This window comes from Volvox carteri (genome assembly GCF_000143455.1).
Source record: "Volvox carteri f. nagariensis unplaced genomic scaffold VOLCAscaffold_29, whole genome shotgun sequence".
NCBI classification, from domain to species: Eukaryota; Viridiplantae; Chlorophyta; class Chlorophyceae; order Chlamydomonadales; family Volvocaceae; genus Volvox; species Volvox carteri.
This window is the reverse complement of record NW_003307572.1, coordinates 1156841-1167203: the sequence shown is the minus strand read 5'-3', so window position 1 is coordinate 1167203 and position 10363 is coordinate 1156841. Positions and strand designations below refer to the sequence as shown.

The 10363-nt window shown below is 55.0% G+C and overlaps 3 protein-coding genes across 3 annotated transcripts in view; 2 read left to right on the top strand and 1 right to left on the bottom strand.

Annotated features, from left to right (window-relative positions):
- The window catches only part of VOLCADRAFT_93087 (uncharacterized protein), a gene marked incomplete at both ends in the record, with an annotated part of 2856 nt that extends 1054 nt beyond the window's left edge, over positions 1-1802 (top strand). The window contains 5 exons of the mRNA XM_002952416.1: positions 383-425; positions 494-601; positions 654-838; positions 1068-1418; positions 1680-1802. Coding sequence (XP_002952462.1) covers positions 383-425; positions 494-601; positions 654-838; positions 1068-1418; positions 1680-1802 — 810 coding nt within the window. The remainder of the gene's footprint in view (positions 1-382; positions 426-493; positions 602-653; positions 839-1067; positions 1419-1679) is intronic.
- A 1367-nt stretch (positions 1803-3169) lies between these two features.
- On the top strand, positions 3170-4838 carry VOLCADRAFT_93086 (uncharacterized protein; the record flags this gene model as incomplete). The annotated part of the gene is made up of 5 exons (XM_002952415.1): positions 3170-3221; positions 3716-3783; positions 4175-4294; positions 4552-4709; positions 4799-4838. The coding sequence occupies 5 exons, from the start codon at positions 3170-3172 to the stop codon at positions 4836-4838; spliced, it is 438 nt and encodes a 145-aa protein (XP_002952461.1).
- Positions 4839-5718: 880 nt separating this feature from the next.
- VOLCADRAFT_105508 (uncharacterized protein) lies at positions 5719-6681 on the bottom strand. The gene is made up of 5 exons (XM_002952336.1): positions 6573-6681; positions 6424-6481; positions 6199-6403; positions 5833-6123; positions 5719-5757 (listed from the first exon to the last, which is right to left on the bottom strand). The coding sequence occupies exons 1-4, from the start codon at positions 6662-6664 to the stop codon at positions 6053-6055; spliced, it is 426 nt and encodes a 141-aa protein (XP_002952382.1). The 5' UTR covers positions 6665-6681; the 3' UTR covers positions 5719-5757; positions 5833-6052.
- Positions 6682-10363: the final 3682 nt, after the last annotated feature.

The window sequence follows — 10363 nt, the reverse complement described above, 5'->3', positions numbered from 1 at the left end:
CCAGACCCCCCCGATAAGTTACAACTCCCCTCATAGACCAAGAGGCACACACTGAGTTGGCGCGTTTTCGTTCATGTGCGCACTCTTCATGCACTTGCATAGATAGTTCTGGCACTGTTTGTGGGCAATAAGTAAATCCGACCAAGTTCTGCACACTACGGAGCAATCTGGCAGCAATGGACGTTTTTGGCTGGAGGAATGAAAATGTACGGATCGGCCTCAATTCATTCCGTATTTCCAAAGGCCAAAATGGCCTCTTTATTCCTTGTAAGGAATATATTACTTAAAAAAACACTGCATGGGATGCTCCTGCGGCTCATGAACCTCTTCAGTGGAGAGCAGCACGCATACTCCAATGCTGCAGCACTGTCCTTCCTTGCAGCTGGCACCGCTGTACAGTGCTGGTGGTCCGATATCGCGTGCAGGTAAGTTCTTCTGAGGCACGATGTGTGGTTGTTGTTCTTTGGACATCTCACACGTTGTACTTTTACAGATGAGGCAAGTCATATGCCAAGTGGCTGGAATGCCAGACACCGGACCTGCAGCGGCTGGGCAGAGACATGCGCCTACTCATTCCCCCCTGGCACCGATATGCTCACAGGTGTGTATGGGCTTTGTGCGTCTCCTAATAGGTGTTTGCCGTTGCCCTGCAGTTACGCATGCCAGAAAGCGTTTGGGCACCTTGGGCAGGGTGCACGGTGTGGGACAGGGGACAGGCGAGCCAGCAGAGATATTCAAGAGTGTGGCCAGTCCACAATGCCGTATCACACAATACATGAACCCTGTCACTAGGGAAGCGCACTTGGAGCGTGTGGCGCGGCTGTACTGCAGGGATGTCGTAAGGGACTTACCTGCAAGGTTGTGGTGAATGCGGACTCAGGCTGAAGCTGAAGCAGGCTGAAGCTGAAGCAGGCTGAAGCTGAAGCTGAAGCTGCCCTGGACAGTGCCAGACACTGCATCCGTGTCCTTGGGGCCACGTTGGAGCAGAAGGGTGGTGATGCAGCTGTGGTAAGCAAGCGGTATTTTAGCATTGAAATTGTAATGCCAACGTATTCTCACATGTGCAGGTACAGCAGTCCCTCCAGCAGCAGCCCCGGCAACTGGAAGCAACTGACATGGTGCCTGCCAGCCCAGCAGCTGAGTATGCTCTCTGCCGGCTCGCTCTTCAGAAGCTGCAGCGGGAGGACACTCTCGATGCCAGCTCTGATGCGGTGCGGCTTGGGTTGCTCTTCCCTGGTGCTGACTCTGTGCCGGTTAGGCAGCGCCCAGCCCTTATCCGTGCAATAAAAACCCAGGCTGCTGATCTTGAGAAGGCCCGCTATGACCCCGCTGCTTGTGGACCCGAGTCCGAGCTTATGAGTGCGGTGCTGGGGAGCCTGGCGAAGGGAGAGCTGCGGAAGCTTTTTGTGGAGGTGGAGGTGAGTCTGCGAGGTTGTCGGGTCTTCATGCAACGGGGCCATGTAGGCTCTTGGTTCCTTGTCTGCCAGCCGAGTGTTGTGTGCAGGGATCGAGCATCACCCAAGATCCCCAAACCCCGGGTGATAGGCTGCAAGCCAAGTTTGTATTTCTTGGAAAAGATTTAACTTCTCTCCCACCGTGCCCCACTTTTGCACCGCGGCTCTGGCCCCCTCTCGATGTTGCACCCTTTCCTGACCCCCTTCCGTGACCCAACCCTTCAGGATGCCGTAGCCGACATGCATGCCCTGGACCACGTGGTATGGCGACTCAGCGGGCGGCGGCATCAGCAGCAGCTTGCCATTAAGGAGAAAAGGCGCGCTAGGCAACGGTTTGCGCAGCTTTAGGAGCAGCTTACTAGCTGGAGTGCTGTACCTGGAGCGGTGACACCGGACCTTGGGCAGGCATTGGCCATGAAGGGAGCGCTAGGCCAGGCTCTGAACGCACAGCGGTATCCCTGGGCTGCACAGTCAAATCATGGGGTGCCGCAATTGGAGGCAAGCTTGCGCCGGGTGCTGCAGGAGGAAGCGCGGTGCAAGGAGGAGTTGGTGTTGATTCAGAATGAAGTTGGATGTGGTGTAGCATTTTATGTCCGCCGGGTCGCTCTGCTGGAGGGGGCAACTCAGAATGTGGCTGAAACGAGCAGTTATGGAAGGTTGCTGCTCTTGCACCTTGCATGGCAGCAGCGCATGCTCGAGGGGTTCACCTTGCTGCAAACGACCCAGGATGTGCCTCGTTGATGTAAGCAGCTATTATCCGTGTATGGGATGCACGGCTTGGGGAATGGAATAGCACGGATATTGGTTGGTGAGGCAATGGCGGCTTGGTATCCTCTGGTTGTATTCAGGGAAAGGTGGCAATGCACGTGTTGTTGTTCGGTGGACATATGCTGCATGGTTGGATGCTGCCACTACTTGGATCGCTGATAGCTGCTTGAACAGCCTTCTGTATGGCCAGGGCTCTTATCCACGGCACGTTGTAATGTTCCTCGGCAAGGTGCATCTGGTGCATGCTGCATGGTGTGCCACCCGAGTATTGTCAGCGCTCCTTTTAACAGCTAGGAAAAGGGTAACCGACCCGTGGGTCAGGGGGCCGCGTGCAACGACGTCAGTGCCTTAGTCCCAAATAGCCATATGGCACTGATCGGGTCGGTAAACCATGGATAACCCGCCTTCGACCCCGGGGTAGCCCATTGGTAACCCCCTTGTAAGGTCCTACCCAGCGGGAGGGGTAACACGGCCCCAGGGTAACCCCCTCCGTTGCCCTGGACTATGGACATGGGCCTACTGGTCTTATTTGTTGCCCTCTTAGGATATCTTTGTAAATGTACATGTTAGCAGCCTACAGTATCTTGGTATCTCGGGAAGCATCGTTCACCATGTCCAGGTCTCTAATGCTGGCAGGACACATGCCAAGCCATTGTGCTGAAGGCTGGGCATTGAGCAATAAATCTGGCAGGTGCAGTGTAGCAGCCGGTACACAGTACGGCGCTATAAATACGCGCAGAGTGCGACCGCCAGCAACTCGAGAGACCTTTTCAGCGGTCAGCTGCTACATGCAGGCTGCAGGTGTTACAACAGCAATGGGTCAGGGTTCAACGAGGCAGCCATTGGTTCACAGTGCTTGCTCCTACCAGATGTAATAGCATTTATGGTCACGAGGACTCTGATACAGGCCTAAGCATTTTTCCTCTCGAGCAGGGAAGCTGGCATCCATGGAGAGGACCTTCCAGAACGTAAAGCAGCCATACCGATGCCGACATACCGGTAAGCCGCACCCTGAACTGATGCCGTGAGCTGTGATGGGCGTCATTTCGTTTACAATGTCAAACTCGACTAGTGTCAGAGTTGAGTGTCAACGGTCGACCTTGGCCATGGCATACCGGACATAGCGACATGTCTCTACATGGATTCCTGCCAAGCAGCCCGCGTCCTGAAAATGTTTTACGGATCTTTTCGATCAGCAACATAGGTTACAAACACCAATTTTGGCTTGGAACGGACAACCTCAACTTTTCGAACCTCCCCTTCTGGCCACACTCGAACCTGCGGCCCAAATGCCACGCAAAACCCGGTACCTCCAATCGCCCTGGAAATTTGACACAACGACCTTCATGACATTAGAATCCCAATGCAATGGCTTTTCGCCACGGGCTCAACGTTCTGCCGCCACCGACATGGTGTCAGTTTCCCAACGTTGGAACCTGTGTCATATCATTCTCGTTGCCACAGTGCAGTGAAACCAACACTGCATCTTTCAGCCAGTTTAGTGACTCCAGGATTGCAGCAAGCCTGCCACCCTTATTCACCCTCCCTCGTCCCTGATCAGGTGCGCCCCGTTTCCCGCCATCGCCCAATCGTCCTCTACCGGCACCACTGCTGCCGCTGCTTCCCCCTCGGGTATTTGAGCGACAACTGGACCGTCTGGGCTCCTGAGGCCCCATCACCACCGTTGCATGCACTAAGCATGCATGGCACTTGCACCTGCTCACCGACTGAAGTCCCACCATGCCGCCCCTTCCACCTGGTCCACTGCTTCCCATCCCCCACCACTGCTGCTGTTAGGGCTGAACATAGCATGCAGGTGCGGCTGCAGCTGCGGTAGCTCGCCTCCTAAGGCCCCATTGCCGCTGCCGATACCGCTTCCACTCCTTCCACCACCACTTCTTCTGCTACCACTGCTACCGTCGCCACCGCTTCCACCTCCACCACTTCCACAGCAGCCACTTTGCCACCACTGCTTCTGCCGCGGTGACTTCCACCATCGCACCAAGACCCAAATCGGCATGGATATGCGGCAACGACCACATCATCCCATCGCCACCAGGGCCCAGCACGGTGTGAGTGGGCAGCAGAAGCCGTGTCATCCCACTTCTCAAAGTCCCATCACCGCCGCTGCCGCCACCAATTTGGCCGCCACCACTTTGGCCGCCGCCACTTTGGCCGCCGCTGCTTTGGTCGCCACTGTTTCCACCGCCACCGCTTCTACCGCCTCCGCCGATAGTGGGGCCCATTAGACCATGAGTGGGCAGCAGCAACCGTGTTGTCTAGCCAAACACCCCATCATCCCCGCTGCTGCCGCGGGGGCTCAATACAGCGTGCGTGGGAGGCTGCAGCTGCACCGGCTCGCCACCCAACACTGTATCAAGGCTGCTATTCCAACCGCCACCGTTGGTGCTGGGGCCCAATGCGGCACCAGCCATGTTTACAACGGGCTCACAATGTGGGCAATGCCAGTCCCCAGAAGGAATGCTGGTTAGTGGTGGTGTCAGGCAAGTCATGTGATAGCATGTCACCCCAGCTACCCTCTTCTGTCTCCCCGCATACCACACATGGTGCATCAGGGTCCAGGTCATCGGCGCCACCGAGTTTTTTCAACTCTGACTGCTGCAAGTGCTTCCAGCGCCGTCCTCTCCTGTGCTCGAATACGATGCCCCGTCATCATCAGTGCTGACGGCGCTGACTGCATGACCAGACCTCGGCCCCCATCCAGGCCGACCACGCTTGCCTGCAGGGTGAGAGCTCATAAAAACCTGTTTTCTCCTAGTCACAAGAACGCCCAGACCCATCTTACGCGTCTCCAATAGCCCAGCATCAACAAGCTTCTTGCGTGTCGCGACTGTTGTCTTGACGCCAGCCATGCCGGTTACCATGCCAATGGCTTCCTCCTCACCGAACATCTCACGAAGCTGGTCGAACTGCTGAAAGGCCTCAGTCATCTGCATTACGAACTATCTCGTCAGCATTCCATGGCTCACAGCATGCCTCATGTGCTAAGAAGACAGTGATAATTCGGTTTGGCCCACCTGCTGCGGTGTCGGCTGGCCCCATGATAACCCTGCATTCTTGAGTGCTGCACCCAACTCTTTCCGGCTCAGCCTCACACCCACCTCCACTAGTGCAGCCCTCAGTTCGGACATGCCTTTTTTCTTTTTCCGCGTGTTGAAACGCTCAAAGGCACACTGCAGCTGCTGCTGGTCGACCGCCGATGTCCCTGTACATGCGTACCATCGATCAGCAATGCAATAATGCCCAATGTGCCACCACCACACATTACCTGCTCTGTGGCAGACCCGCCCGTTTCTGCCGCCCACGTCGACCGCATCCTCCTCAAGGTCTTCTGCATCACTGAGATTCCCATCAGCAAATCAGCTGCCATGCTGCGTGCCCCTGCCCGCTTGGCTGCCTGCTTCCCTTACTGCACTCAAACCCAAAAACATGATTGGCGATGTTGAAAGCATGCAGCGACTACATGCATATTCACTCAAAACTCCGCATCAGTTCCTCCCTCGTGGCTCGCAGCCTGCAAGGCAAAATGAAAGTGTGGAGGTACCAAACAGGGCAACATAGCATGGGAAAGCATTACGTATTCTGCCACCTTGGCGGCATACCACTCGTCATGTGACTCTGCCCATGCAATCAGCTGCAAGCACAGTTCCTTACGTAGATCCACGGTCTGTGCGTTCACCAAGGGGATGCATGGGAAACCCAGGGCAACACGTGTGGCCATACAACTGCCACCGCAGGGGCAAGGGCCACCAGACTCTGAAGGCACCCAGCTTGCAATATGTCCGGCCGACAGGTCCTTGGTGACCCCCTTATTGCACATATGCGGTACGTACTGCGCCGCAGTGCCGAACGTGTTCTGCAGGGCAGGCTCTAGGACCATCTGCAGGAGATGGTACAACGGTAAGAACTAGGCTTGTGTTGCCAGCCCCCCAGCACCATGCCGTCTTCAACTTGCCTGCCAGGCCAATCGCCCTAGATTCCTTAGGGTTTACGAAGTAGGATTCCGCCTCGGGACGCTGGATGTCGTCCGCTTGCTGTTTCCGAGCTATGACTCGGACCTGCGGTGCAGGTGCCTGCAGCTGCCCCACAACGTACGCGTTCTTCACCAAGTGCTCGAGGTGTGGCATAAGCTGACGATCGCTCATCCATCCCCATTCGTGCTCATCCAGCCCCATTCGTAGCACTCGATCTCCGAGGACGTCGGGGACGCAACGACAAGCACAACGGCCGGGAGCTGCCTAAAGTCGAGCACGGAGCCTCAGGGTTATGGTACGGCAACACGGGGGTAACCGGAAAATTTCCACAAAAACAAACCATCAATGTACTCACTTAACACGTAGGCCCTTGAACGCGTCCATAGAGAATTTGGTGAAAACCTGCTCCAGTGCATCGCAGACTTTGCGCAGGGCTGCCGCGACCATTGTGCTTGCCGTCTTCTACATAGGAGCTATGGCAACAACGTGTGTCCATGGCTGGGTGGGTGTAGGTAATGGGTGGAGGCCAGGCGGAGGCTGAGCGTTGTTGGTAAGGTTTGGTGGTGGTTGGATTGGAGTACATAGGGTCGGCGGTGTATCCGAAACGGATGTCGTCAGCGAGGCTGGGGTCTGGAATGACATGGGCTGCGATGGTGAAACAGGTGTGATGGAGGGCGTGGTTGGCTGCGACGTGGACTGGTGGTGAAGTGGTGGGCCAAAGCGGAGGGAATGACGGAGTGGTAATGGAGGTTAGGGGTTCTGCTGTTGCAGTGGGTGGTGAGGGGCTGGGGTCGGAGGACTCTGGGTTAGGGGCTGGACTGACGGGAAAGCGGGAGAGGGCGTCGGCCATGTTTTGCGGGCCGGGGCGATAGGTGATTGTGTTGTAGCCTTGGAATGGGGCGAGGAGCTGGGCCCAACGGGCTTGACGACGAGACAGGTCCTTCTGTGTAAAAAGCGTTGTAAGGTGTCGTGGTCTGTGCAGAGCGGGAAGGGGCAGCCTTCAAGATAGCACCGAAACTTATGCACTGCGTGTACGACAGCAAGCAACTCCAGCTCGTGGATGGGGTAGTTGGCTTCATGACGGCTGAGTTTGCGGGAAATCGATGGCGCTAGGCAGTGCGAGTCACTCCTGGACCTTCCCTAACTGGGCGCGTCCGGTGACGGCGCTTCAGCCATGGCGAAGTGCTCCCCATGGAAAATCGTTTGGGGAGATTCTCAGGCTCCCCAAGGGGAGAGAGCCTCGGTACAAGGGGCCCTCCCAAACGGCAGAGGTCCCCATGGCTTGGGGACGCAGCCATACCGCAGGAACATTATCTATCCCTAATTTTCAGGTTCACGGACAATTTTTTCTTTCGAATTCGGAAAACATTTCGCAAAAAAATCGCAGTCGACGAGCCACCGAAAGTGGCGAAGGTTGCATATCAGTCGCTTATTTTAAACGGTAAAATCTTTGAGTGTGATGGGGGGCCGTCCACCCCATCGCCAACCTAACCTCGACACTAGGGTTTGGGTAACAGACTCAATGGACGGCAGCATAGTTGCTCTGGATTCTGCATTGAAAGGCAACAATAGACCAGCCGCCTGTCGCCAATGCGCTGCTCAGCTAAGAGAGCGACAGGAAAACACTCATTACACTTACGAAAGGTACAAAGGGATTGGGCTAGTGGGCTCCGTGTCTAGAGTTATTGCACCACTGTTTGATACCACGCCCTGCACCTCTAGAGCATCCAGCGCAAGAAGAACATCCCCCAACATTTCAGTGTCTTACAGCCCTGGAGCGCTTGGCGTCGAAACTCCAGCCCTGGGCGGATGTTACCTGACGGGGCAATCAATCTCTTTTCCGGAAAATTTGGGTCTATACAGAGGTAAACTCCAACACCACGCATTAGGAACCAACGGATGAACGTCAACATCTTCAACTGGGGGAGGTGCCAACGCTGTAACAATGCGCTGATCATCACGATTGCCCCAAACCAAGGCACCCCCACCTGGACGTGATTAGACATAATGGGATTCTATGCCAGGTAAAGGGCATGCAGGAAAGAGTGCATGACCAAGACCCAGGGCGGTCGCGTTAAAACTGGCTGGACTATTGGCCTCGCAAAACGCACCGCCCGGCACGCCCATCGCGCTCTCGAACGGCTAATGTCCCCAAACCGCCCAAAGGTAGTTGGCCATATAACAAATTCTTAGGAACCCCAGTAAGCCGTCTGTCGTGTGCAGCCGGGCCCAGGTTCCTATCAATAAGCTTGGGACGGCCCCCGTGCTTCATATGCCACGTAAAACGATGCAGCCCATAGGCGGCCGCTGCCTGGGCACGCCCAAAAATGGAGAGGTGTAGCATGGAAATGCGTTGGAGTCGAGTCCAAAATGATGTATGCAGGAACAAGAGAGGGAGGGAGTAGTGCATGGAGGGACCATGACTATATGCGTACAAACAGTAGCTTAATTCCTTTTCTGGAGACTTTACTTAATCTTTGCTCCGTAAAACGCCCCTTCCTCATTACGGACCAAAGCTTCCAAGTTGCAATTCATGTCACCATATTCTTCAGGTCGAACGATGGATGTTCACATACCAGTTATGAGATCCGAATGTTCTTCCACTTTAGTCTCCATTTTGCTCGTACGGGGGCTCGAACCCCGGACCTGCGGCTTACTCATAACATAAGACCACCGCTCTAACCGACTGAGCTATACGAGCATGGACACCATGCAGACCATCTGCTTTATAGAATTAATAGATTATACCACAAACACATGTGTAAGTTATAGCAGGTCGAGCAATAGTGTCGAGTCCGTCTGGAAGCCCGCCCAGACTTGCCGCACGGCTACTCGCGGGAAAAGCCATTCCTTGAGGAGCAGGATAGTGTTTGCAAGCTTTAAGGCTTCAAGCCAGGTCGGGATTGCACTCCCGAAACCGGGTTTCGGGTGTGCAGCTTGGATCGCTCAACTTTTCAGTAAGGTTCTAGTCGACCCCAGGCTAGTTAGCGGCCCTCTGTCAAGGTTAAATACACAATCAGCGATGTGCGCCTGATGGCATCTGAGAGGGTGCTTCAGGGCGGATTGGTTAAACATCCAACCACATGCCAGTGAACTGTTTGGGGAAACTGGCAACGTGGATAGGGGTCGTAGGCTCATACCAGCGAGATCAATATACTGGTGATCAAAAGCGACTCCCAACCCTTTCGTCGCTGATCCCCTTTATAATACGCTCTTGGGTTAATGGTCTCAACTTTTTGTTGGAAAGGCAATCGACTATGCTTTGTAGCAACCCAACGACGCCAGCAAGTTTTTGTCTATGTTTTCCGCCAATGACATCTTTGATTCGATCCGATCCGATCCGATGTTCTTCGATTGTTCCCATGGTTATCGTCCAGGATGCATGTTAGGCGTGCATATTTATTTTGATGCTTATTTATTTGCGAGCATCATTTGTGTCCTTATGGATTGGGAAGGCGTTACCGCGAGGTGGTTCCTGGCGGCCCCAGGTTGCACCAGGAGATTGGCCCCCCCCCCCTCCCGGAGTGCCTATGCCCCGGAGTGGAAGTTGGCTAACGAACTACGGCGAGGTCAGGAGCACCAATTGAATTAATTTTTACTTTTCTTTACAGCTTAAATTTTGCGCAAAGCGGGCATACTTTGGTAAATGGAAACTGCGACTGCCGGACAGAGGTCACACATTTACATAATGCCAAATGAACGGGCTACAGCGACTTCATAGCTAAAGAAACGTTATTGCTTTAACTCGTTTAGCAAAGAGCTTCACGCGCGGGCACCTCCGACTTCGACCTGGCCGATGAAGATGGCAGGACTTCTCGCTTTGTACCCGTCCAAAAGCACCGAAACGCATAGGATTGTTGTGGAATATAGCACATGCAAGACATTGCGTTGTCGACCTTAAGGGGGCGCATGATGCCCCGGCCGTGCTTTATGGGCCTCCAGGAGCCCCAAAACGGATTGTCTAGGATCGATCCATTGCAGATAGATCATAGGCGCTGGGCTGGCGGTCATGGAGTGCTCGGCCGATGGACTGAAGCGGCCTGCGCCGCCGAGCAGATGGCCAGGGCTGCACCCTGGCTGGACGCGGCCCTCAGATGCAAGGCACCGGGGGGCGCATAGCAGCTGGATGGCTTTCAGACTGCCGGT

Coding starts and splice junctions, on each gene's coding strand:
- VOLCADRAFT_105508 (XM_002952336.1), bottom strand. CDS start 6,664: ATGGTCGCGGCAGCCCTGCGCAAAGTCTGCGATGCACTGGAGCAGGTT. Junction 6,482..6,572: donor TTCAAGGGCCTACGTGTTAA/GTGAGTACATTG, acceptor GCTCGACTTTAG/GCAGCTCCCGGCCGTTGTGC. Junction 6,124..6,198: donor TAGGGCGATTGGCCTGGCAG/GCAAGTTGAAGA, acceptor CATCTCCTGCAG/ATGGTCCTAGAGCCTGCCCT.